The sequence below is a fragment of the Podarcis vaucheri genome, assembly GCF_965113315.1.
Source record: "Podarcis vaucheri genome assembly, chromosome: 17".
NCBI classification, from domain to species: domain Eukaryota; kingdom Metazoa; phylum Chordata; class Lepidosauria; order Squamata; family Lacertidae; genus Podarcis; species Podarcis vaucheri.
The window spans coordinates 5,052,331-5,079,287 of record NC_138755.1 but is presented as its reverse complement, the minus strand read 5'-3'; the positions used below and the strand labels follow the sequence as shown (position 1 = coordinate 5,079,287).

At 50.2% G+C, this 26,957-nt stretch overlaps 1 protein-coding gene across 1 annotated transcript in view; it reads left to right on the top strand.

The window, feature by feature from the left end:
* GNL3L (G protein nucleolar 3 like) overlaps nt 1–26,636 on the top strand; it is a 29,351-nt gene extending 2,715 nt beyond the window's left edge. Inside the window, exons 6-16 of the mRNA XM_082205596.1 lie at nt 678–761; nt 881–1,022; nt 2,028–2,131; nt 3,056–3,200; nt 3,403–3,490; nt 8,020–8,197; nt 11,114–11,256; nt 19,013–19,149; nt 19,997–20,133; nt 24,861–25,032; nt 26,313–26,636. Of these exons, the coding sequence (XP_082061722.1) occupies nt 678–761; nt 881–1,022; nt 2,028–2,131; nt 3,056–3,200; nt 3,403–3,490; nt 8,020–8,197; nt 11,114–11,256; nt 19,013–19,149; nt 19,997–20,133; nt 24,861–25,032; nt 26,313–26,380 (1,398 nt within the window). The 3' untranslated portion in view covers nt 26,381–26,636. The remainder of the gene's footprint in view (nt 1–677; nt 762–880; nt 1,023–2,027; nt 2,132–3,055; nt 3,201–3,402; nt 3,491–8,019; nt 8,198–11,113; nt 11,257–19,012; nt 19,150–19,996; nt 20,134–24,860; nt 25,033–26,312) is intronic.
* The last annotated feature ends 321 nt before the right edge of the window (nt 26,637–26,957 follow it).

Here is a 26,957-nt window from a genome sequence, read left to right as displayed (position 1 = left end):
TGCTGATTGTGCCCAGGCTTAATAATAATAATAATAATTTATACCCTGCCCATCTGGTTGGGTTTCCCCAGCCACTCTGGCCGGCTCCCAAAAAAATATTAAAATACAATAATCTGTTAAACATTAAACTTTGGAACAGCCTCCTAAGAGAGGCCCCATCACTGCCTTTGTTTAGACAGCCATTCTCAAAATGTGGATTTACTCCCCAATGTGAATAATCCTGTTGCTCTAAAATGGCTTGTTTTTAGGTCATATTTTACATTTTGTGTCATGTCATCTAAACCGCAAGCTCCCTTGTGTACGGTTGTAGACAGGTAGGATAGAAATTATTGTCCTAAACCCAGCCCATGGGCTTCTTGGTTTCTAGACAGTGGCTCATAGTGGCAGTCCTTGTAATTCTGCTTATGCTACAAGCATAATTGCAATTCACTTTCCATGCTGTTCAAAGCATTGAACTTGTTCCTTTATGTATGTCCCACTGTGTTCCATTCACCCTGCCTTGTTTTTTTCATTGATCTTTGACTTAGTGTTAAAATACTTTCCTAGCTGTAATAATTATTATTAATATTTTTTATTTATTAAATTTGTATACCGCTGTTAATGAAAGAGAGAGATAATGCTGTAAGGTTATTCAATTTATTTTTAAGCTACAATACGAACTCTTTCTCTCCCTGCAGGAGATGGATCTGAAGCAACTGGCGAAACATGCCATGCTGGAGAAAGACAGTTCCTGCAAGGCCTATTATAGGGAGTTCAGGAAGGTCAGTGGGACTTGTTGTCACTTCGTGTGGGGAAAGATGCATCTGCTCTGAGCGCGACTGTCCTCAGGGGCTGAGCCAGGTGTCAGGTGGCAAACTCTCTTGGCCTTCTCTCCCTTTAGGTGGTGGAAGCAGCTGATGTGATCCTGGAAGTCCTTGACGCACGAGATCCCCAAGGCTGCCGCTGCCCCCAGGTTGAGCAGGCCGTGGTGCAAGCTGGCGCTAACAAGAGGCTAGTCCTGGTGTTAAATAAAATAGGCAAGTGTGAAGGCCAGCCATGTATGGCTCTCTGGGAAGGAAAGGGGGTCTGGCACTGGTTTGCTATGATTCCAGTCCTCTCTGGTGTGTTACTGAAGGATAGCAGAGTGTTAGACGCTCTCATAGTCAGTCTTCAGCAAGTGTTAACCAGCATACTGCACTGCTATATTCAGGGTCTGTGCTTCTCTCCCAGAATTCAAATTCTGGCAGGGCAGTCCAGAGAAGTACAGTTGTACTTCTGGTTACGTACTTAATTTGTTCCGGAGGTCCGTTCTTAACCTGAAACTGTTCTTAACCTGAAGCACCACTTTAGCTAATGGGGCCTCCTGCTGCTGCCACGCTGCCAGAGCACGATTTCTGTTTTCATCCTGAAACAAAGTTCTTAACCTGAAGCACTATTTCTGGGTTAGCGGAGTCTGTAACCTGAAGCATATGTAACCTGAAGCGTATGTAACCCGAGGTACCACTGTACATAGAATAAACAGATGAATTACAATAGCTGCTTTTCTATAATTTTATTGTGATTTCAGGGTTCTTGCATTCAAATAATTTGGAAACATAAGCTTTGGGGAAGCAGAGAAGGGTAAATGAGAGAGCGGTAGAGGCTTAGTGACTGATTTTCTGCAACCATAAGCTTAAGAAGCTGAGTTGCAGCCACACAAGCCCTTCGTTCCTTCCCTTGCAGGTGTGAGTGATTGAACAGGCAAGGAAGCCTTCCGTTAACTATGATTTCCCATTTTCACTCAGCTGAGCAACTGTGATTAACAGCTTCAGAACCAGCCATGCTAGGAAGCTTGTTGGGCAAAGAGAGGAGGAAAGGGACTGCATTCATATCCAGAATGCATTTTTATATCTCAGCTTATTAAGCTCAGAGATTACTCAAAGCAGTCCAGAGGGGTTTGGCAAGGCTTGGCAGTTGATGCAGAGATGTTTTCTCCCTGGAGATGTGCTTGGTATTCAAGCTTTGCTGAGGATCCTAAAGTTAACTCTTCTCTTCTGTTCCTGGCCCAGACCTGGTATCTAAGGAAATTGTAGCAAAGTGGCTGAAGTACCTGAGGAACGAATTTCCCACAGTGGCCTTTAAAGCTTCCACTCAGCAGCAGAGCAAAAACCTGGTAAGTGGTGCTGGGATTTTGCAGCGGGACAGGTGAGTGACAGTTTTGGCCAGTTATTAGTTTTCATTGAAAGCCATTTGGGGAAGAATGGGCTTCAGCCCTCTCCTCTTAAAGGGTTCTGCCGGCCAGTTCTGTTTCCACAGATTCCTCTTACTCCTTATTACTGTTAACACAAAGTTAGCAACTCTGAGGCCAAGTGGCGCCTTTCAAGCGGTATCAAGGTGCTGATTCCTCATTGATGAATCCCAGGGCATTTCCCTTTGGGATGGGGAATTGGAATAGTGTGAGCTATAGGGTGGGACATGAAAGCTGAGTTCTGAGAAGGGACACCCCACCCCCAATTTGTGTGTTCTGCAGTGACAGGGATTTGGGCCACAAAAGATTAGAGCAGATTTTCTGGGATTTACTGACTAACGCTAAATGCTGGTTCCCTCGGCCTGTAAAGCAAGATGAGCGCCACAACCCTAGAGTCATCTGTGACTAGACTTAACTGTCAGGGGTCCTTTACCTTTTTTTAACTGTATGTGAGACTCCAGATTACCAGGGATGCCAACTTGAATAAAATATTGGGGACAGGTAAGCCCCACCTTGCCCAATCGACCGCATGACAAGGTGCATGCACACCATTTGAATGGCAATGCCCATTAACTTTGGGGGGACCCAGCCCCCTCAAATACTTTATGGGGAGGGGCGAAACCCTGTTGGCCCCTAGGAGTTGGCTCTTATGCAGATTACTATGATCCATGGCCAATATTTCCGTTCTCTTTTATTGTTTATATTCCTTGATTGTATTGATTGATGGGGGAGGGGGGGAAACAGTAAAACAGTAAAGAAGAAAACCAGGCCTTTTTTTTTAGCGGCAGAACGTCTGGCTGCAGGTGTGCATCACCCCCTTTGCCTTCTTCTCTTTCCCCCCACCTCCAGCAACAGAGCCGGGTCCCCGTATCCCAGGCTTCGGGGGAGCTGCTCAGCGGGGGAGCCTGTGTTGGGGCAGACTGCCTCATGAAGGTGCTGGCCAACTACTGCCGGAACCAGGATGTCAGGACGGCCATCAGTGTTGGGGTTGTGGGTGAGTAGGGAGCCCCTCTTGGAGGGAGGTGGAAAGCCGGGCGGGCGGGGGGGATCTCTTGAATCCTACCCCCATTGCTCAGAAAGACAATAGGGAGTGGAGAGAAGGAGGTGCTCACATAGGTAGGACTAATCTTGAGAGGGAGCAGGGGGCAGGTGCTTTTGCTGATGGCACCGCCCGTTTCTCCCATCTCTCACCGCAGGTTTCCCTAATGTCGGCAAGAGCAGCTTGATCAACAGCTTGAAGAGGAGCCGGGCCTGCGGTGTTGGTGCTACTCCTGGCGTCACCAAGTACGTGGCAGTCCTTCTGTGCATGTTGTAGAAGCCAGGGTTCGGGGGTGGGGGTAGTTCTCCCTTGAGCTTTGTCTATGTATGGCAGCAGTTCTCAACCTGTGGGTCCTCAGATGTCGTTGGACTACAACTCCCATCATCTCTGAGCTCTGGCCTTGCTAGCTAGGGGTGATGGGAGTTGTAGTTCAACAACATCTGGGGACCCACAGGTTGAGAAAGGCTGGTGTACGGTGTCTTCTTAAGCTGTTAAGGCCCTTCAGTTCTGTTCTAGGTTATCTGTAGAACCCGCAACATTTTAGGGTGTGTGTGAGCCAATCAGAGGCGCAGCTGCAGAACAGCATTGGTTGTGCTGGAAAGGAGAGCTTTGGACCTTGTGTGTTCGGGCCAAGCTGGATTTCAGGGCACCGGTATGGAAAGGAAACGTTGGCCAGACAGTGTTTGAGGAAGGGGAATGATGGAACTGTGGATGCACTCCAGCTCAGCAGTGGCACATGTGACATCCCCCCAGATGCTGGGAAGGGGCTGTGGGCCTCAGAGACACAGGGAAGAAGATTTGTGCTGTGGGTCTTAAGAGATGAGGCAAGATGCATCCCTCTACCCCCTTTCCTGAGACAGTCTGGACCATAGTTTAGAGGTCCCGGGCCCTAAGGAAGTCAGACTATCCTCCACCAGGGCCAGGGCCTTTTCAGTGATGGCTCCGACCTGGTGGAATGCTCTGTCCCATGAGACTAGGGTCATTCAGGATTTAACCTCCTTTTGTTGGGCCTATAAGACAAAGCTATTCCAGCCTGATCTTTTATTTCCCTTCTCTTCCCTCCCCCTCCCCTTTTATGAAGATTACCCGCTCTGAGACCCCACAGCTAATTTTCCCCTGGCCTCCTCGCCGGCTCAAGTAGGACCAATTCAGCCAGCTAGCCCTGGGGATTATCCAATGCTTATTTCCCCAAACTGATTTTTGAATTTTGAATTTTATTGTTATTCATGTTTTTATACTGTATTTTATGCTGCTTTTATAATTAAAGTGTTTTAAATTTGTTGTTAGCTGCCCTGAGCCCGGTTTTTGAACCGGGAAGGGTGGGGTATAAAAATTATTATTATTATTATTATTTATTATGCAGCTTTGGGGAACTGCAGAGGTCTTTTGAACTTGCACTGCTTTATTATTTACAGTGAGCTATTTCAAAATAGAAGGATCACTGTGTAAAAAGTGGCCCAGGTCTTCCCATTACTTGGGAGCAAAAGGAATGTTGCAAGATGGAGGAGGTGTTGCGGGGCAGGTATCCTGACAAAGAGAGATCAAACTGAGTGTTAGGTGTAGCACCTCCGCTATAGGCAGTTGCTGGGGGATGAATAAGAGACATGCTGGTAATTGTCTTGCTCCTCGCCACTCTGCTTATTTGGCCGATTGGTTGCAACTTAAAAATGATTACATTCACAACAAAACTCCCAATGGAATAAATTAAAACCTCAGAACAATTAAACGGTTAAAATACAGCAGCAAAATAAATAAAAGCCATTTAGTCAGACCAGATAAAGGACTCCTTCAGAGGCATGGGCTATTTTGCCTCTAAAGCTCTGTTGAGAAAATGGACTTTGTGCTCTTTTTCTGAAGGTCAGGAGAGATATCTGGGGGGTGGGGGTGGTTTTGCAACACTGGGGCTGCAGCTCTGGGTGGACTTTGAACAGAGAGGCCTGAAATCAGATCCTTTCTCCAATAGTCCACAGGCTGTGGAGTGTTGCTATCACTGAGCATAACCTACCTTACAGATCTGCAGTGAGGATTACAATAGTTGTGGGGGTCCCTGTATATGCACCTCTGAGCTCATTGGATGAAGTTGTGTGTCGAGACCCCGAAGCCACCCCCTTGCTGAGAAATAACACACACAAGGACACGGATATTAGGTTAATGTTATTGGGCAAATTTTGGCCACAACGTTATTGATTGCAGAATGTGAGCAGTATTGGCTTGGGCACTGAATGGACCCAACTATATCTGACTCCTGCCGGATGTGCAGGAAGTCCGGTAAGGGTAAGCCACAGGTAGGGGGAGCCCTGTCGATGCAAACCAACTCAAGCTCCCCCTGGTGTTCCCATTGGGGTCCTCTCAAGGCCCCAGCCCCCAACCGGGCTTCGGACAAGATCAACACCCAAGGATTCCTTTAACGGAATACCCTTAAGCATGGAGGGGCAGGTGATGGCCACATGTCCCCTCCCCCACACAAGGTCAATCAATGCCTAACCGCAACCCTAACAAAGTTGTGACGATTGCTACGAGGTAGGCAAAAACCAAGTGGCCACTGCCAATTTGCCAAGTGGAAAAATTTCTCCCAGGCCCCTTAACGGTGACCAACCGAGGTCCATAGCAAGGCCAGTGCCTAAAACCTGCAAATTAGGGCGGGAGGGTGATTGAGGATTGGCTGGCCAGGCTCTGGCGTGGCCGGAGTTGTAAACAAAAATTGCCCTTTTCCCTTATGGGGTATCCAAGAGCCCATATAGAGTCCTTACATAGGTTCCCTATTGGTAGGAGAAGATTACAGAGGCCAACCAGAGAATATTGAGAAGCAAAGCAGCTACTAAGCCTGATCTTTATTGATCTGTTGCTACAGGGTGCTCCCCTCACCCACAGGAAAGGAGGAGGAACCCAGAAAAATGGCATGCAAGGCCTTATAAAGACTTTCGAAATTGCCACCCTGTAGATCAAGACCACCCCAAGAAACATCATATATACATTACAGAAGGGGTGTAACCTAAGACCACCCCTCAGATACATCCCACCTACATCACAAAAAAGGCAGTCTAAAACAGAAATTTGAATGTTGTTTTTCTCCTGTCATTGTTTATCTCCTGTCTGGCAGGTTACTTGATTGGATTGCCTGGGTAGCCTGGCCAGTCTTTTGTAATGATAAATACTTACCGTAGTTCCTGGGCCAGGTCACAGGATCACACCCTATTCATATCTTAAATGTGCCCTTAAGACAGGATTTGTGAGAAAAGAGACAATGGGGAGGTTTCCCACTTTGACCTTGCAGAGAAAACATTTGCTCAGTTTAGGAATCAAAATGGTTCCAGGTTGGTCTTGCTTGGTTGGTACGCTTATGAACATTACCATATATCTAAGACCTCAAAATTCCTATCACACCGGGATCCCCCGGGCAATGGGGGACCAAGTCCCCCGCCCCCGGAGGGGAGTGGGTGGCCACGCAGTCCAGCGCAACTCCTCCTCACAGGGAAGTGGAGCAGATGTGCCTGGAGTATTGTGCCCAGTTCCGCACACCACACTTTTAAGATGTGTATTGTAAGAACATAAGAGCCTGGTTGCTGGACCAGTGACTCATCTTCTCCAGCGTCCTGTTCCCTCAGTGACGATTCCGATGCCTGTGGGAAACTGACAACCAGGACCTGAGCACAAGGACGGAGACCCCTCCTGCCTTGTCTGACAAGTGGCCTTCAGCCACATACATGGTCTCCAGCCACAGAGGCAGAGCCCTAGCCATCCAACAGATATGTGTTCAGAGGTGGGTGGCAAAGGTGGTGAGAGGCCTAGGGATGCAAGTCCTGTGAGAAAATCTGGGGGTGGCCTGGAGAAGAGACAGTTCAGTGGTGATTAGAAAGAAATTTCAATATTTGAAAGGCTGTTGCACAGCTGACAGAGCAGATTTAGTTTCCATTGCTCTGAAGGGAGAGGAGTGCCAGGCTTAATAGTTGTAGATTCCAGCTAAACACTGGAGTGAGCTTCATTATTTATTCCTACATCATTGTTATTGATTTTCCAAATTTTAATGAATCAACCACAAATTAAAACAAATTTAATACATCCCCCCAATGGCTTTCCGCCATCAATGTGTCCATAAATTTCTCTTGTTGCTGCATTGTTTTCTTGGTTATTTCTAATTCACATTCCACTCCCTGTAATTAACCTTACATTACAATATTTTTATTTTTAACTTATCCTTAACCATCAGCTATCCACTTGCCAATTCCTGCAAGGTTGTAACATTTCCAATATCTGCCAGTGAGTTTACTCAACAAATAGATCAGCTGGAGTGAACTTTATGATGAAAGGAGCTGCTCAGAAATAGGACAGACGGTCTCAGAAGATCGTAAGCCAGGCACGCCCAAACTCAGCCCTCCAGATGTGTTGGGACTACAACTCCCATCATCCCTTGCTAACAGGAACAGTGGTCAGGGATGATGGGAGTTGTAGTCCCCAAGCATCTAGTGGGCTGAGTTTGCCTATGCCTGTTGTAGGTTCTCCTGCACTGGAGAGGGAGCTGTAGGGTGAACATTTCCTGTGTCATCAGGACATTGAACTAGATGACTTTTGAAGTCCCTGTCAACTCTGATTCCACAATTTATGAAGTGTGGTAAGATAGACAGCTGGAGCAATAATGGTTGCTCTACGCTCTACCTTCATGACAGGAAGGGATACAGCACAGTGCTTTAGCAGATGATGCTAACAGGTGGAGGGCCATTTTTCTTGGAATAAGTTGACTCCCTCCCTCCCTCCCTCTTGTGCTGTCTCCTTTTAGGTGCCTGCAAGAGGTGCAGCTGGACAAGCACATCAAACTTCTGGACTGTCCAGGGATTGTTGTGGCTTCTCCCACTTCAGATGCCGCCATGATCTTACGAAACTGTGTCAAGATAGAGCAACTGGTTGACCCTGTGAGCCCAGTGGAGGCCATCTTGAAGCGATGCAACAAGCAGCAGGTAGCTGTGGGGCAGGGCAGGGGGAGGCAGGCCCTGGTTGTGATGGTGGGCAGACAATTAGGCAGCGGGGAGCCAGGAATTCTGGGCTCCTCTCAAAGCTTTAGGGAGAATTGGGAGAGAAGAGTTGTGGAGTGGCAAACTTAATTCGCTTTCACTGATGTTAGCTTCTTAATTCACTTAATTCATTGATGTTAGCTTCTGGGGGAAGGCTTGTTGTGGTTTTTCTGGATTAAATCCAAGTTGAAAGGAGCGAGTGTGCCCTCCAGGTTCCATCCGCTCAGATGCAATTTCGGGCAAAGGTCTTAGTTTAAAGCAGGCATCCCCAACCTGCGGTCTCCAGATGTTTTGGCCTACAACTCCCATGATCTCTAGCTAACAGGACCAGTGGTCAGGGATCATGGGAATTGTAGTCCAAAACATCTGGAGGGCCAAAGGTTGGGGATTCCTGGTTTAGAGTGATTATTTTTCCAGGAAACCTGTTGGTCTTGAAGGCATGTCACTGGGTTCTTGTAGCTTTTGTTGCAGCAGACTTCGCAGGGCCTTTTCTTTTGGGAAATTAAATTTTAACAGTAGGTAGTAACTGGGTTTCTCAACTGCCCTTGATTTAAATACATTCACAGCACATGTCTTCCTTCCCCAAATCCTGGTAATTGTAGATTTTTACAGGTCTTTGGGACGCGGGTGGCCCTGTGGGTTAAACCACAGAGCCTAGGACTTGCCGATCAGAAGGTCGGCAGTTCGACTCCCTGCGGCGGGGTGAGCTCCCGTTGCTCGGTCCCTGCTCCTGCCCACCTAGCAGTTCAAAAGCACATCAAAGTGCAAGTAGATAAACAGGTACCGCTCCAGCGGAAAGGTAAACAGTGTTTCTGTGTGCTGCTCTGGCTCATCAGAAGCGACTTAGTCATGCTGGCCACATGACCCGGAAGCTGTACGGTGGCTCCCTCGGCCAGTAAAGCGAGATGAGCGCCGCAACCCCAAAGTCGGTCACGACTGGACCTAATGGTCAGGAGTCCCTTTACCTTTTTACAGGTCTTTGGAATTGTAGCGCTGTGTGGGATAAACTGCAGTTCCCAGGATTCTTGGGTGTGAGGGAATTCGCTTTAAATTTTTGGTGTGTGCACAGGCATGTGGAGGCTCCCCCCCCCCTTTCAGAGGGCTGAATTCCCTTGAAGCAAACTAATTGGGGGCTGCATATCAGTGGTGAGTGAGAAAGAAGCTGTGCTGAGAAAAGGGAGCCACTTTCTCACGGCACAGAGGCTAGGACCCGAACCCATGGCTTCAAGTTACGAGAAAGGAGATTCTGACCAAATCATAGAATCATAGAGTTGGAAGAGACCACAAGGGCCATCGAGTCCAACCCCCTGCCAAGCAGGAAACACCATTAGAGCACTCCTGACATATGATTGTCAAGCCTCTGCTTAAAGACCTCCAAAGTAGGAGACTCCACCACACTCCTTGGCAGCAAATTCCACTGTCAAACAGCTCTTACTGTCAGGAAGTTCTTCCTAATGTTTAGGTGGAATCTTCTTTCTTGTAGTTTGGATCCATTGCTCCGTGTCCGCTTCTCTGGAGCAGCAGAAAACAACCTTTCTCCCTCCTCTATGTGACATCCTTTTATATATTTGAACATGGCTATCATATCACCTCTTAACCTCCTCTTCTCCAGGCTAAACATGCCCAGCTCCCTTAGCCGTTCCTCATAAGGCATCGTTTCCAGGCCTTTGACCATTTTGGTTGCCCTCCTCTGGACACGTTCCAGTTTGTCAGTGTCCTTCTTGAATTGTGGTGCCCAGAACTGGACACAGTACTCCAGGTGAGGTCTGACCAGAGCAGAATACCAAGAAGAACTTTCTGATGGCAAGAGCTGTTTGACAGTGAAGCGGACTCCCACAAAATGTGGTGGACTCTCCTCCCTGGGAGGTTTTTAAGCAGAGGTTGGGGGGCCATCAGTCATGCATGCTTTAGTTGAGATCCCTGCATTGCTAAGGGGTTGGATTAGATGACCCTCAGGATCTCTTCCTATCTACAGTTTTGTGATTCTATGAAAAGTGGTGTAGAAAGTGGGTGCAATCTCGTCTGTAATGCACACACCCCTCCCCTGGTTCTCAGTGCTGCACATGTGACTTGAGTGTGCCAGGAAAATTGTGGCTTCTTTGGCTGCCTGAGAAGAATGGCAGGGGCCAAACTGAGAGGTCTGGCTGGCAGGCTGGACTTAGCCCATTGCTTGGAGATTAATACAGTGGTGCCTCGCAAGACGAAAAGAATCTGTTCTGTGATTCTCTTCGTCTAGCGGTTTTTTCGTCTTGCGAAGCAAGCCCATTGACGGATTAGCGGATTAGCGCTTTTAGCGGCTTATCTGCTGATCGGATCAGCTGATAAGCGGTTTAGCAGCTTAGAAAAAGGGGGGAGGGGAAAAATCCAGCAGGAACTTGCGAAGCAAGCCCATAAAAAATTTGTTTTGCGAAGCACCTGCAAAACGGAAAACTCTTTCGTCTAGCGAGTTTTCCGTCTTGCGAGGCATTCGTCTTGCGGGGCACCACTGTAATAATAATAATAATAATAATAATAATAATAATAATATTTATACCCCGCCCATCTGTTTGGGTTTCCCCAGCCACTCTGGGCGGCTTCCAACATAACACTAAAATACAATAACAATGGTTTAGGGTATGATTACCAGTATCTTTCCCTGCCTCTCTTTCTCCTGAACTCAGTGTTGCATCAGCTTATTTCCCAAGGAGCCAGCAGTACTGTGGCTGAGTGTGCCAGAGGGAAGACTTCAAGAGGGGCATTGTGAGCCCCCAGTGCTTGTCAGTCAATCCTGCTCTTTTTGCAGTCATCTGAGGAGGAGGAGGAGGAGGAGGATTAATACTAACTGGGCAATTGGCTTCTCTCTTCTTCTCCCCCCACCCCAAGATTATGCAACACTACCGCGTGCCAGATTTCCAGGACACCATGGAGTTCCTGGCTCATTTGGCCAGACGGCAGGGAAAGCTGAAGAAAGGAGGGACGCCTGACCACGAGAAGGCAGCCAAAGCCATACTAAGTGACTGGACAAGGTGAGCGAAGAACTGGTTTTTTATTATTTATTTATTTATTATTAATAATTGAATTTATATACTGCCCTATACCTGGAGGTCTCAGGGCCGTTCACAGAACAGAATTTCAACAGGATGAAGGAACTTTTGTCTCATGCAGTGGTTGGTGATGATCAAGTGGGACCTGGTGGAATGCTCTGCCCCATGAGACCAGGGCCCTGCAGGATTTAACTTCCTTCCGCAGGGCCTGTAAGACAGAGCTATTCCGCCTGGCTTTCAATTTGAACTTAGCCTGATCTTTTATCCCCCTTCCTTCCTTCCCCCTCCCCTTTTATGAAGATTACCCGCTCTAGGATCCCACAGCTAATTCTCCCCTGGCCTCCTCGCTGGCCCAAACAGGACTTATTTAGCCAGCTAGCCCTGGTGCTCATCTAATATTGGATGGATTTCCCCCCTAAATTGATTTTTGAATTCTGAATGTATTGTTATTCACATTTTATACTGTATTTTATGCTGTTTTTTGTTGCATCAATTAAGTGTTTTAAATTTGTTGTTAACCGCCCTGAGCCCAGTTTTCTGAACCGGGAAGGGCGGGGCATAAATAAAAAATTAATTATTATTTTTTTTGTGTGTGTGTTTGCCATTGTTAGGGCAGGAGTGGGGAATTTCTTCCAGACCGCCTTCCCTTGAGGGCAGCCAGGGTGGGCGGGGCCAGAGGCAAAGTGGGCGGAGCAATGAATGTAAATTTTACCTTTTTGCAGTAGGCAGGTGTCAGGGGTTCAGAAGCAGAGACGCAGAGAAGGGTGGAAACAGAGAGCGAGGGGGAGGAAGCCGAAGGGAGAATGAGTGATGATGACGACCCGAGATCTCCAAGCCTAAGCAGTGAGTCAGAGGACTCCCAAAAGGGAGCCCCAGTGAGCAGAGCAAGGGGGGGATCCGGGGGGACACCCCAGGAGGAAGGGAACAGAGGAGATTCAGAGAGCAGCAGCTGGAAGTCGGGACCCACGCTCATAACTGAGGGCGACAGCAGCTGGAAGTCGGGACCCACGCTCAAGACTGAGAGCAGCAGGGAGGAAGGTAGCCAGGCATCGGGTTCCGGAGGCTGTCAGCAGGAGGGAGGGCACGAGTCAGGGGTGGTCACGCCCTCCTCAGAGAGCGAGGCAACGGTTAAGAGGAAAGTAGAGAGTTGGGCGCGCGCGCCAAGTTCAAAGGCAGCGGAAGCTGGAGCAGTAAGCAGCCCGGAGAGTGAGCCAGGTCCTAAAGCCCGCCGCAAGGAGGCAGAAGGATCAGGGGGGTCAGCGTCAGAGGAGAGTAGAAGGGAGGAGGCCCAGGGGGGCAGAAGGACCCAGAGACGTAGGGAGAGGCGAAGGAGGTGGAGCAAGGCTAGGGTATTAAGCTGGGGTGCAAGAGGCGGGGACTCAGACGGGTCTTCGCCGACCTAGAGCAGAAGGTGTAGAGCTGCACGCTGCAGTTCGGAAATGAAACCTGTAACTCAATAAAGACTCTTTTAAAGTGGACGCTGTGTGGCGTGGTCCTATGTGAGCTGGGACCTGGTAGCAGCTCTGACAGTAAGACCCGTCTCCTCAAAGCTTCAGAAACCTGAAACCTCGCAGCGGGAGCAGAAGCCGCTAGGGGAGGAAGAGGGGTGTCTGTAAGCGAGCTCACAAAGGTTAGCAAGATGACGGAAGAACAGAGGATCTCCGCGCTGCAAGAGGCAGTGACCCAGTTGTCCTCAGAGGTATTGGCTTCCAAGAAACGGGAGGAGGAGACTACAGCCGCCTACAGAGACCTACACGCCAGGTTTGAAATGCTTGTTAAGCAAGGGCAACCGGGACCCAGACCGGAGGGCGTGGGATTGGCACGGAGAGCAGGAGGGCTTGTGGCTCACTTCGATGGGACTTTGCAACAGTACCCTAATTTTAGAGCAGACGTAATGTGCGCACTGCAACTGCTGGCAAAAGACTTTAGAGATGAGGAAGAGAAGGTGGGGTTCATATTGTCCCATTTGCATGGGGATGCCAAAGCCTGGCTGCGCAATTTGTGGAGGGATAAAGATCCGGCGCTTCAGAATGCAGATGCCTTTATCAAAGCGATGGATGCGTGTTTTTTGTCTACTATTGATGTGGATCTTGCCAGACGGGAGATTCATGGACTAAAACAAGGGAGGGCGAGCGTCCGGCAGTATCACGCCCGATTTTTTGCGCTGGTCAGTGCTTTAGAATGGGATCGGGATTCGCCCCCTGTCAGAGACCTCTTCTGGGAGGGTCTAAGTTCAGCGGTTAAGGATGAAATTGCAAGGGGGGAGAGGCCCCGAAGCACGCAGGAGGTGGTCCAAAGGGCGCTGACTGTGGGGGTGAGGCTGGAAGAACGTCCATGGTGCAGAGATGAAGGACGTGGAGGGCGCGAAGCAGCGAGAAGTTTCTCTTTCGTTCCGAGGGAAGCAGCGCGTGCGCAATCCACACCTCCGCCAGGAGGGGGAGGGGAACCGATGGAGGTTGGAGGTGCAAGGGCTCAGTCAGCAGCCAGAGCCCTAGCACCGGCAGCAGTGAAAGCGAAGCCTCCTAGAGGGAACAGGAAGTGTTACATCTGCGAGGATCCAGGCCATTTGGCGAAGGAGTGTCCCCGGAGGCTCCACAAGCACACTGCAGCCTCAGCAATGGTGACTGCAGCAACGCAGCAAGGAGAACCACAGCAGGGAAACGACGATGTCTGGCTGGAGACGGAGGCACTGGGGCCCAGCCAGACGCATCTGTGAAGCAGTCCCCAGCAATCTTGCAACCCACGGATCCCCTCCCACCCAAACCAGTAGTGCAGCTCACAGCATCTCTCCAGCTACCCGACGGCGTCACTATCGAAGTGCCGCTTTCTGTGGATTCTGGAAGCAACGCAGACTTTATAGCGCAGAGCTTTGTGGAGCAGCACGCTATACAGCTATTGCCTGCCACTCTGCCCCTGCAAGTCGTCACAGTGGATGGCAGAGAGTTGCTAGGGGGGCAGGTGGTGAAGCAGACGCCACCGATGGTGATGCGCCTTGGCAACCACAGGGAAGTCATCAGTTTTAATGTCACCCAACTGTCGGACACGCCCATTGTGTTGGGCATGAGTTGGCTGGACAGGCACAGTCCGACACTGGCTTGGTACCAGAGACAACTGATCTTCGGCTCCTCTTATTGCGCAGAACACTGCATCCTGCCCCGACGGGAGGGAGAGGAGGAGGAATCACAACTGCAGTTGGGAACGTTGCAAGCGGTCCCCCACAAATACGCGAGCTTTTTGGAGGTCTTCTGCGAGAAGGAGGCGGACAAGCTACCCCCTCACCGGCCATATGACTGCAAGATTGACCTCCTACCGGGGGCGACGCTGCCGAAGGGGCGGCTATACTCCATGTCTGAAGATGAAATGCAGGAACTCAAACAGTTCATCGAGCATAATCTGGAGCGTGGCTTCATCAGAGAGTCCAAGGCAGTGGGGGGCAGTCCCGTTTTCTTCGTGAAAAAGAAAGACACGCCCCAAAAAAGACTAGTTGTGGACTACCGCCTTTTGAACCAGATGACCAAACCGTCTGATTACCCCATGCCCAGGATTGACGACCTCCTCGCGACGGTGCGCAAGGGACGCGTGTTCACCAAGTTGGACCTGCGAGGGGCGTACAATCTCATCCGCATGCGGGAGGGCGATGAGTGGAAGACGGCCATGTTCACACCGCTGGGCACCTACGAATACAGAGTTATGCCCTTTGGATTACAAAATGGCTCTCACTGTTTTCAAGCTTTTATGCATCACGTGTTGGAGGGACTCCTCTACAAGACATGCGTCTGCTTCCTGGATGACATCCTGATTTTCTCTGACTCGCAGCAAGCTCACGACCGAGACGTGAGGGAGGTGCTCAGCAGGTTGCAACAACATAGACTGTACGCCAAGCTGGAGAAGTGCCAGTTCGACACGACGGAGGTGGATTTCCTGGGATACAAGTTGTCGGACAAGGGGATAGCCATGGACAGCACCAAGGTTCGTGCGGTATTGGATTGGAAAAGCCCGCGCAACCGGAAGGAGGTCCAGCGGTTTGTCGGCTTCGCCAACTTCTATCGCAAGTTTATCAAGGGGTTCGCGATGCAGACGGCAGCAATTACGGACACGCTCAGCTCCAAAAAAAAGAAATTCATCTGGACGGAGCAGGCGGAACAGTCCTTTCAAGCGCTCAAGCATCTCTTCGCATCGGAGAAGCAACTGCTGCATATCGACCCCAGTAAACCGTTGAGGGTAGAGACAGACGCGTCAGACAGAGCCGTGGGAGCTGTCCTGCTGCAGCGAGACCCGCAGGGGGTGTGGCGGCCGGGAGCGTTCTACTCCAGAAAGCTCAGCAAGTCGGAGCAGAACTACACCATCTGGGACAGGGAGTTGCTGGCCATTCATGCAGCTTTCAAGGCGTGGAGGCACTTCCTAATCGGCGCCAAGCACACGGTGCAGGTCTGCACGGACCACAAGAATCTGGAGCACTGGCGCACGGCTCAGTTCCTGAACCAGAGGCAGATACGTTGGGCGGAGTTCTTTGCTGACTTCAATTTCCGAATAGAGTACGTCCCAGGCGACACCAACATCATGGCGGATGCACTGTCCCGAAAACCGCAATACCTAGAAGAGGTGACGCCAGCGGCGGCCATGCACATCTTCGCACCGACGGCGTGGGCGTGTGCCTCAGCTACAGTAGACCTGGATGCGGTGCGACGTGCATTGCGGGACGACTCATTCGCGCAAGACAAGATGGCGGAACTGCTCAGAGGCACGGCTACCACGGACGAGTTCCAGGTGCGGGACGGCTTGCTCCTACGCAAAGGGGCTGTCTATGTACCAGGAGACGACCTTCGCGCCAAGGTACTGCAACAGTTGCACGACGCACCCACGGCCGGTCACTTTGGCACAGAGAAAACGATGGAATTAGTCGCGAGAGACTTCTGGTGGCCCAGGCTGAGAGGAGAGGTCGCGGACTACGTCGCGAGGTGCGACACCTGCCAGAGGGCCAAGCCGGTACACAGACCACCGGCGGGACTGTTAGAACCGCTGCAAACACCGTTTGAACCGTGGGAGAGGGTGGCCCTGGACTTTGTGACGGATTTACCCAACTCGAGAGGCAAGACAGCTGTGCTAGTGGTGGTGGACTTGTTCACCAAGATGGCACATTTCATTCCGTGTGCGAAGGTGGCCACGGCGGAACAAACCGCCAAACTGTTCATAGATCACGTGTTCAAAGTGCATGGCCTGCCACGGTCTATCCTGTCCGACCGCGGACGCCAGTTCATCTCGTCTTTCTGGCAGAAGCTGATGGGTTTTCTAAATGTCAAGGTCAATCTGGCATCAGCAAGACACCCGCAGACCAACGGGCAAGCAGAGAGGGTCAATGCCATCATGCAGCAGTACCTGAGATGCTATGCCAATCAACAGCCTGCGACGTGGGTGGATTACCTGCCGCTAGCCGAGTTCGCTTACAACAACACGAAGCACGTGTCCACAGGAGTGACGCCGTTCTTTGCCAACAATGGGAGGAATCCCAGAACCTTCCCGGGACTGGAGAGAGTGGGGGAAGGAGAACCACAGACGGCGGACGCGTTCGCGTCAGAGCTGCAGGCGGTCCACGATCAACTCAGACGGCAGCTGGAGCTAGCTAAGCACGCCTACAAGGTGCAAGCTGACAAGCACAGGCGGGTTGGCGAAGTGATCCAAGTGGGAGACTGGGTCTGGTTGGCAGCCCACGCAGTGCCGACCAGGTCGCTTGCCAAGAAGAAGTTGGGGCACAAGCAGATCGGTCCGTACCAAGTCGAAGCGCAGATCAACCCGGTAGCCTTCCGACTGGCGCTGCCGGAGGGTTCCAGAATGCATCCGGTGTTCCACAGGTCGGTGCTCACTCCCTACAAGGCACCTCACAGGTTCCAGGAGCCAGGGACGGCGCCAAGTCCGCTCCGGGAACGGACGGAGACGCGGGAGGTGAAGCACCAGGACCACATCAACGAGGTCACGGAGATTTTGGACTCCAGATGGGGGGAAGAGGGAGTCGAATACCTCTTAGCCAGAGAGGGCACCCGGGCCAGCGCCAATAGCTGGGTACCAGACTACGCTTTGGAGGAACCCCTGCTCAAGGACGAGTTTCATGCCCTCTTCCCACACAAACCCATGCCAGCGAGCTTCTTCGACGACTGGTTGTTCACACCCACACTTTCTTCCAGCACGTTCCATGGATTCGACTCAGAAGGGGAACCCGCACGGAGCACCCGTTCCCCAGAAGGTTCACCGGCAGGTTCGGCATCAGGCAACTCGTATTGGTGGGACGATCGACCAGAGGAGCGATGGCGCAGGAAGTGGCTGGAGATGCCAGGTCGAGCGACCGACGCAGAGACTGACATGGACGTGTTCGGGGAGGACCTCGGGTTCGAGCACGGCGGTACAGAGATGGAAGAGCAACAAGTCAACGTCGACGACCGCGAGGGGGAAGACTCGGAGGTCTTCAGTTGGCGGCCACCCACGGGGAGCGACCTGTATCCAGCATTCCCTCCCATGATGATGGAGCGCCCAGCACCCACACCTGACAGCGGGGAGGGGGGAAGGGGGGGCTTCGAGGGGGGGATGGATGTCAGGGGTTCAGAAGCAGAGACGCAGAGAAGGGTGGAAACAGAGAGCGAGGGGGAGGAAGCCGAAGGGAGAATGAGTGATGATGACGACCCGAGATCTCCAAGCCTAAGCAGTGAGTCAGAGGACTCCCAAAAGGGAGCCCCAGTGAGCAGAGCAAGGGGGGGATCCGGGGGGACACCCCAGGAGGAAGGGAACAGAGGAGATTCAGAGAGCAGCAGCTGGAAGTCGGGACCCACGCTCATAACTGAGGGCGACAGCAGCTGGAAGTCGGGACCCACGCTCAAGACTGAGAGCAGCAGGGAGGAAGGTAGCCAGGCATCGGGTTCCGGAGGCTGTCAGCAGGAGGGAGGGCACGAGTCAGGGGTGGTCACGCCCTCCTCAGAGAGCGAGGCAACGGTTAAGAGGAAAGTAGAGAGTTGGGCGCGCGCGCCAAGTTCAAAGGCAGCGGAAGCTGGAGCAGTAAGCAGCCCGGAGAGTGAGCCAGGTCCTAAAGCCCGCCGCAAGGAGGCAGAAGGATCAGGGGGGTCAGCGTCAGAGGAGAGTAGAAGGGAGGAGGCCCAGGGGGGCAGAAGGACCCAGAGACGTAGGGAGAGGCGAAGGAGGTGGAGCAAGGCTAGGGTATTAAGCTGGGGTGCAAGAGGCGGGGACTCAGACGGGTCTTCGCCGACCTAGAGCAGAAGGTGTAGAGCTGCACGCTGCAGTTCGGAAATGAAACCTGTAACTCAATAAAGACTCTTTTAAAGTGGACGCTGTGTGGCGTGGTCCTATGTGAGCTGGGACCTGGTAGCAGCTCTGACAGCAGGTTTACACACACACACACACACACACACACACACTCCTCTGAATCCTCCATAACAGGAAGCAAGAAGCATTATCCGAGTTCAAGAACACATTCCAGCTGGGCAAAAACACTTGAGGGGATGTAAAGCAGGGCTGGTGCCAGATGTGGCCTAGGGAGAGCAGGCAAGGCCGGTGTAAGGTTCTGAGGACTAGATGGAGCAGTCCCAGGCCTGAGTTGTGGCCCCCAGTTCTAATCCAGTCTCAAGTGGTCAAGGACCAGCCATGGGGGGAAATGGATCTGAAGGGTTACTTCCTCCCTCCCCGTATGCATGCTGCTGATATCAGTGATCACTGCTTTCCTTTTTGTCCCTGCTAGTGGGAGGATCAGCTATTTCACACACCCGCCTGAGACCCACACGCTCCCCACTCACATCAGCGCCGAGATCATTGCGGAGATGGGCAAGGCCTTTGATTTTGAGGCACTGGAGCAAGAGAACGAGAAAGTCTTGGCAAGTAAGTGACAGGGCAGAGAGAGAAGCCGAGGCACGGTGATTCCGCTTCCAGCCATTCCAGCTATTATTATTAAAATTTCTATACAACCTTTCATCTGAAGATCAGAGGGCAGCTTTCAGTATACAGTGGCACCTTGGTTTAAGAACAGCTTAGGTTATGAACAACTTGGATTAAGAACGCGGCAAACCTGGAAGTAGGTGTTTTGGTTTGTGATCTTTGCTTTGGAATAAGAACATGTTTTGCTTCCTGTTGAGTGTGTTCCATTTGTAAATTGAGTCCCCCGCTGCTATAGGAAAGCACGCCTTGGTCTAAGAACAGATTTTTGTAACGGATTAGGATCATAAACCAAGGTACCACGGTACAAATTATATACCATAGTATCAAACAAAACAATACCCCCCCCCCCAGTTTAAAAGGCCATAGATTGTATACTCAAGGGCCTGAGAGAAAAGGAATGTATTTGCCTGGTGCCTAAAGATACGTAGGCAAGCCTTGGCCACCCCTACAGTGGTTTCTTGGTGAATAAGAGGCGCTGCTCTTCATCCCTTCTTCCCTGGCTGGAGGAAGGGCACCAGTTGTGGTTTGCCTCAGGTGCCCAAATGTATTTGGCCGGCCCTGCTCCTGGGTAGCAAGCAAGCTGGCCTTGCCACTGTTTCCTTGGGATGAGGGAGATGGCGATCTATGAAGGTGCCCAGTAGATGGATGACCAGATTTTGCTCCTGTTCTCCTTTGGTCAGAGATGAGTCGCCACCTCAGCGTGTCCTCCTTCCCCACACCGCTGTCCCTTTTCATCAATTCAATCTGTTGCAATTCAAGAGAGGTGTTTCACGGACCTTACCTGTTGCAGACTTGCCCTCGGGCCCTGCTGGCATCACCTTGGAGGGCTCTGGCCTCACCACTGGAGAAGAAGCTGGCATGGAGGAGGAGGAACTCTGTCCTCAGGACCAAGGAGAGGTTAAGATGGAGGAAACTGGGAGTGAGGAGGTAGGCATGAACATAAACATGACCCAGTGACAGGAGCAAGCCTGCAGTAAATCACAGATGCAAAGGAGTTAATTTAAAGGAACAAACTATGTTACTATTGTTATTTACAGATACATGTCTTATATTTATGTTAATTTTTTTCTTCTTCTCTCGTCTTATTACCATGCATTTGACTGCAACATACTGCGCATTGATGAAATGATGAAACAGAAAAGCAATAAAAAAAAAAAGCCTGTAGTAAATCACACGGAGCAAGTTAGCCTTTTATTAGCAAAAACAGGATCTGCATCAGTGTCAGGTCTATAGTGAATAGCAATTCATTCCCAGGGGGTCTTGCCCCCACAAAGCAGTTGTTGAGACTGAAGGTCCCCCCCCCAGCTGCTTAAGCCCCCCTCCTTATCAGGGCTTTCCCCAAGCAATCAGAGACTGCTTGTGTGAAGCTAACGTCTCTTCCGCTCTCTCCCTGACTTTCCTGGTTCTGGGAGATGTGGGGAGAGGGGGCAGGAGGAGGGGGAATCACCCATGGCTCTTCACCAGCCAGACTCATCTCTGCCTCTTGGCCTCCCTCCTCTCCCGTTTCAGCTTCTGATTCTGCACTTCTCTCTGCCACAGAGTCTCCCAGCTCACTAAGCCCTGTTGCCTCTTCAGCTGCTGCTGCCACCTCCTCCTCCTCCAAGTCTTCTCCCTCTGACCCCTCTTCTCCATCCCACCACCAATCCCTGGGCTCTGAGCCTTCTTCCCTTGAAGGTTCCCAAGCTGGTTCCTCACACCACTCCTCTGTGTCCAATCCGTTGGTGACATCCAACTTCAAGATCCTGGCAGCAGTTAGGGCTTTGGCTTGTCATGGTGCTGTTTTAGGAACTTTATCCTGAGTCAGGCCACTGATCTGCCTAAGTCAGTCTTGCCTACAGCAGGCATGGGGAACCTCTATCCCAGGCATCCCCAAACTCGGCCCTCCAGATGTTTCGGGACTACAACTCCCATCATCCCTAGCTAACAGGACCAGTGGTCAGAATGATAGGAATTGTAGTCCCAAAACACCTGGAGGGCCGAGTTTGGGGATGCCTGCTGTAGCCCATGGGTTGTTTTGGGGAAGCCACACCTGATGTCAGAGGTGGGTAAGGGTAGGGCTTCAGGTTGAGAGCTTAATTGCTAGAACAAAGTGTGTGCTAAACAGCTGATGAAAACGGACACTGCCATAGAGTCCACTTCTCCCTGCCAGGGCTGCTTTTTGTAAATTTCAGAGCCCTTTGCAAGCCTTCCCGCGCTCCTCCTTTACACCTCCAACAATGGAGGCGGAATAGAAAAACACGGGGAGGATTGCTGTTGCAATAGGAAACGAGAGAAAATGCAGGATTCCTTCTCTTGCTTAACAGAGGGTGGTGGTTGTAGGAAAGGACCTAAGGGGAGAAAGATATTCACATTAGCAGGAAGCAAGAGTAAGCTTCTCTCACTACCTTTCTCTCTCTTCCCAGCTGGGGTGGGCAGTAAAAGGGCAAAATATTCCCTTTGTCATCCTGGGCCCCCCTTCTGCTGCAGGAACCCCACAATATCATGTGATAGGCGGACAGCCCTGCTCACCTGTTAAATGTGGCCCACAAGGCTGACCCTGATAAGGATTTGACCCATGGAGCGAAAAGCATTCCCTTTTTTGTGTGAAGACTTATTCCTGTCAGAATGACATTTATTTTTCTCCTATACAGGAATTATTATCTTTTTCTTCTTCTTTTACTGGGTTTTATAAACAAGAATAATGTACAACATTCCCTTTTCCAGTCAGACTGAGGTCTCTCTCAGCCCTCCGTGGAGATCCCAGGGACTGAACCTGGGACATTCTGCATGCAAAACAAATGTTCTGACACAGAGTTGTCAGTATCATGTTGTGGAATATTTGAAACTTCCCCCATAATTCCCAGGTTTTTAAGAATTCCTTTTGTGGTTTATTTTAAATTTTGAACTAACTTGATGTGTAAAAAGAACACTTCGGTGAATTCAGAATTGTGTGTCTGATATTTGAAGTAGCCATTAGAAGAGCGCAAAAGTGGAAGTGGTGTGGAGTGAGAAAATGGGCTTGATGGGAGCTGCTGGGTTTTTCCTCCCTTGATGTCCTGCAGCCACAAAAAGTTTTTGTAGGACGTTTCCTCTCTCCCCACCCCCACCCCTTGGCCAGGTTTTGTCAGGAATCTTGTGACTGTCAGATAGCCAAATCCACAGGCTTGTGGTTTTACCTTCTTGCGATGCCACAGCATAGAAAACACTCAAGGTCTGTTTGGTTTTTGGCTAGAAACAGAGGGGCAAACTGGAAGACGGAGGTGCCTGGAATGAGAGAGAAAGAGAAACTCCTTCCTCATACAAATTAGGAACAGCACTGGCAGCTAATGCCAGAATGAGAAAGGAAGAGAATGAGAACTCTCTGCTTCCTAAAAGACAAGATTCCTTTTATTTAACTCCCAGAGTAATGTTCCAAAAAGCACAGTACAAGATGAAATATATGTCATGTCAACAGGAACAGTCCCTTGCCAGCTATGGATTGAAACAGAGAGGCAATGTGGTTTAGGGTGAATGCATGCTGGACTTTGAGCAGGGAGATGGTGAAAAACTCTGGGTGGTCGTGTCTAAGGCTCAGTCTTGCCCATCTTCATTTGGCAAATGATAACCTTTCATGTACCTTTAGCCCTGGATCCACAGTGAGACATATGACAGTAGTGTTAGAAACAAGTAGTCGTGATCATAAGCACATGTATGATCTTTGATCTGAATGGCTCCCATTTTGCACTAACTAGCTCAAAGATCTGGGTAAAATTGGATGGGCTATCCATCAAGTTCAGTGCCAGCTCTCCAAATAAATACTTGTAGCCACGGCTGTATGTACTGAAATGTCACAATTCTGCATGAAGAAAATGTGGGATCTCCAACCTCTATAAATTGGGTCACTCCGTGCTGTTTGCCCAATCTGATCTGTAATTTTATGGGATGTTAAGGCCCCGAAGTTGTTGACTTCAAGCAATCTTATTTCATAAGCTCTTAGTTGCTTATATGCTGCCGCTTCTTTTCAACATTTTTTTTTGCAACCAACAGGGCTAGAAACTTGCTTTCTCTTTTTAAAATGAAAGTTCAGATCAGATTTCTGCACACTGTGCTTCTTTGGAATTGCACAGCACATGCAATCCCAGTCATAGCACCCAGGATACGGCTACTTTAAGAGTATTCCAACGAGTGTTTTTTGTTCTTAAATACCGTATTTTTCGCTCTATAACACGCACCTGACCATAACACGCACGTAGTTTTTAGAGGAGGAAAACAAGAAAAAAATATTCTAAACAAAACAGTGGATGTATGATTTTTGTGGTTCATGCTGTGGCCACAGACATGTGATCTGATGGTGAGTTTGGGGTAGCCCAATGCAAAAATCCTGAGGATCCATGTGGGTCCATGCTTTGTAACCACGTTTTTGCGCCATTGCGGCCCCATGAAACAGTGGGTGCGTGTGTGTTTTTGGTGCAGGCTGTAGCCATGGACATGCTATGTGATCTGATGGTGAATTTGGGGTGACCGAGTGCAAAAATCCTGAGGATCCATGTGGATCCGTGCTTTGTAACCACGTTTTAAGTGGGGAGGGAAGGAAAAGCCCTCAAGGGACAAGGAGCACGCGTGGGGGGGGGGTGTGGAGAAGGGTGCTAATAATGCAGGAGAGGCTCCTCTCCGGCTTTGCTCCTTTAGAACAATCAGGCTCTGCGTCTCTCCCTCCTCCCCAGCAAGGAAACCACGATAGTAACCACTCTGAGACAAATCAAGAAAAAGTGCGACCAACACTCTCCCCCAACAAGCGCAGTGAGGTCAAAACACACACACACACACACAGAGAGAGAACTGGCCCTAAAGTTGCAGGGCGCTGGAAGTCGCAGGGGCGCTGGGGGAGTGAATGGGAAGCAAGAGAAGGAGAACGATCCCTCACACACAGAGAGAGACACAGAGTGTGGATTCTAAAGTCCGCAGGGAGAGTGAAGGGGAAGCAGAGAAGGAGAACGATCTCTCTCTCTCTCACACACACAGAGACACAGAGTGTGGATTCTAAAGTCCGCAGGGAGAGTGAAGGGGAAGCAGAGAAGGAGAACGATCTCTCTCTCACACACAGAGACACAGAGTGTCGATTCTAAAGTCCGCAGGGAGAGTGAAGGGGAAGCAGAGAAGGAGAACGATAGCTCAAGCACACACACACACAGCCCCTACAGTGGCTAATCCAAAATCGGACAGCAAAAAACTGCAGGCAGGGACCGAGAGCAGGGGTTGTTTTAAAGCAGCCAACTCCCGCTCTGCTTCTCTCCCTCCTCCCCGGCTCCGCTAGCTGACAGGAGCCGCTTACACCCGCTTTGCTATTGCAAAGCGAGCCATGGACTGCTCACGACTGCAGCAGATTCCCCCGCCATCTGTAGGCATTCGCTCCATAACACGCACAGACATTTCCCCTTACTTTCCAGGAGGAAAAATCTGCGTGTTATGGAGCGAAATTTACGGTATTTATAGTGCAGTTGTGGCTGCAGTAACTGGGCCATGGCAGTATAACGGTGACTGGGCTCTAACTTGAGTTTAGGCATTGCAACTAATTCCAACCCAGCAGCCTCAAGAACTTAAGCCAACTGCTAGAGGCTGGAATCTTCCTTGTTTTATACATGCTCGAGAATGAAGGTTAAGATGAAGGAGATCTTTCTTCCTTTTGCCCTTTCTAGTTTGGCGCAATGACTGTAGAGCTGAAAGCCAAGAACAAGACCCTAGTGGAAGCAGAGAAGTCTGTGCCAAGGGCTCCTAACCTAGCAGAGATCTCCGCCTTGGACCCTCTGCACCAGGGGCAAGGCCTGAAAGCTGCAAGCAAGAGGCGCAAGAAACAGCAGAAACGAGCAGGTAAAGGGGGCCCAGAGTCGGAGCAGATGGCTTGCTGAATATCTGCAAAATGTTTTTTTTCCCTCAGTTACTTTCTGGGAATCATCATTCGAGTAAATTAAGGGACTGGAGCAAGCAAGGCTGGCCTCCTGGAAAGATTTAAGAGCTGTCATATGGTCATATTCCTTTTCTTTGTTCTGGGGGTGGGAAGAGTGAAAAAATAAAATTCAAGATCCCCCATTTGGAATCCCCATCCCCTGTGGATGGGGACAGAGCCTTGCCCTCTATAGCTTCTTCCCAGATGGTGTTCCAGGAGAAGCCCATGAATGTCCCACAACACAACATTTCTACGGCAGAGCCTCCACTCTTCCTTTTCAGTAGTTCCCAGGCCTCAGGCACCCTTTCCATGATACCCTTCAGTCCATACATGGGAATCAGTTAATATGTCCCATCCATGGAAACGATGTGCAAGGATTTCTCCTTGCACAGCAGGACTCTCCCGCTAATCCTCCCACCGCTCGTTCATGGGGTTTGGAAGGACCCCCAAAACAGTAAAAAAGGTAAAGTGACCCCTGACCATTAGGTCCATTGTGGCCGACTCTGGGGTTGCGGCACTCATCTCGCTTTACTGGCCGAGGGAGCCAGCGCACAGCTTCCGGGTCATGTGGCCAGCATGACTAAGCCGCTTCTGGCAAACCAGAGCAGCGCACGGAAACGCCGTTTACCTTCCTGCTGGAACGGTACCTATTTATCTACTTGCACTTTGACATGCTTTCGAACTGCTAGGTGGGCAGGAGCAGGGACTGAGCAACGGGAGCTCACCCCGTCTTGGGGATTCGAACCGCCAACCTTCTGATCGGCAAGTCCTAGGTTCTGTGGTTTAACCCACAGCGTCACACGCGTCCCATCCCAAAACAGTATGTGGAGGCATATTGTTTTATCTGGCCAGCCAAAATGATCAGAAAAGCACAACGTTTAATTCCTCCCTGTATGATTCTTACTGTCATCTAATCTTCTCCTTCACAGCCAGGAGAAAGGATGACACATTTGCATGTACATCATTCACCTTTCCTCCCTCTCTTCAAATGCCGAGGGGACAAGACTCTCCTTCCCCATCAGTTTGTTCCATTAATAGTGGCTGCCAGAATCTGATTAGGCTACTTCCCTGCAAACCTAAAATGGCCAGCCAGCTGCAGCTCCTCCTCCTTTCCTTGCAGCAGCACATTTTAGAAAAGAGACGAGAGGTTTCCAAGGATGCCATTCAGACATCTAACCCCTTTTTATCTTCTCTTCTTTTGCAGAGAAGATCGCCACCAAGCTCTCTGCAACGTTGACGGCAGCCATGAATTTCAGCTTGTCAGATGACTAGGAGAGGGAGGGCTGCATTGTGCAGAAGAAGAGGACGGCCGCAGGGAATTTGTTTACCTACCTCAGAAAGGCTGCTATCTGTGGCCTGCCACACTTGGCAGGAGGAGAAATCCCTTGCCTCCTACGATACTCACATAACATTGTGGGAATCGACAGCCTGAAGCCTATGCAAAACGCAGAGTTGTTTCTGTAAGAAACTATTTATTAACAGGTTAAAAATTTGAAAGCGTGAATAAATAAATCATGTCTCTAAAAGACCCTTTCCTCAGCTTTATATATGCTGTATCAGACTAACTTTCAAGGCATAGTGAAGACTAATTCTGGTCCATATCGTCGGTTGTTCTTGGGTTTCTGCATCTCTTTGCTTGCAGCTGGGAAAGTGTCTCTCTTAAAGGGGCAGGCCTGAGAAGGTGACTCACGGCCCATGTCCATGTTACTTGCCAAAGCTCCACTGAGATGGGGATGGTAGAGGGGAAATGACATTTCTTCTATATTAAGAGTGGAAGTGGTCTTGCTTTCAGTTCCTTCCCTTGAACAGATAAAAATTAAGATTAGCTGGGTTAAATAAAAGGGGGGGC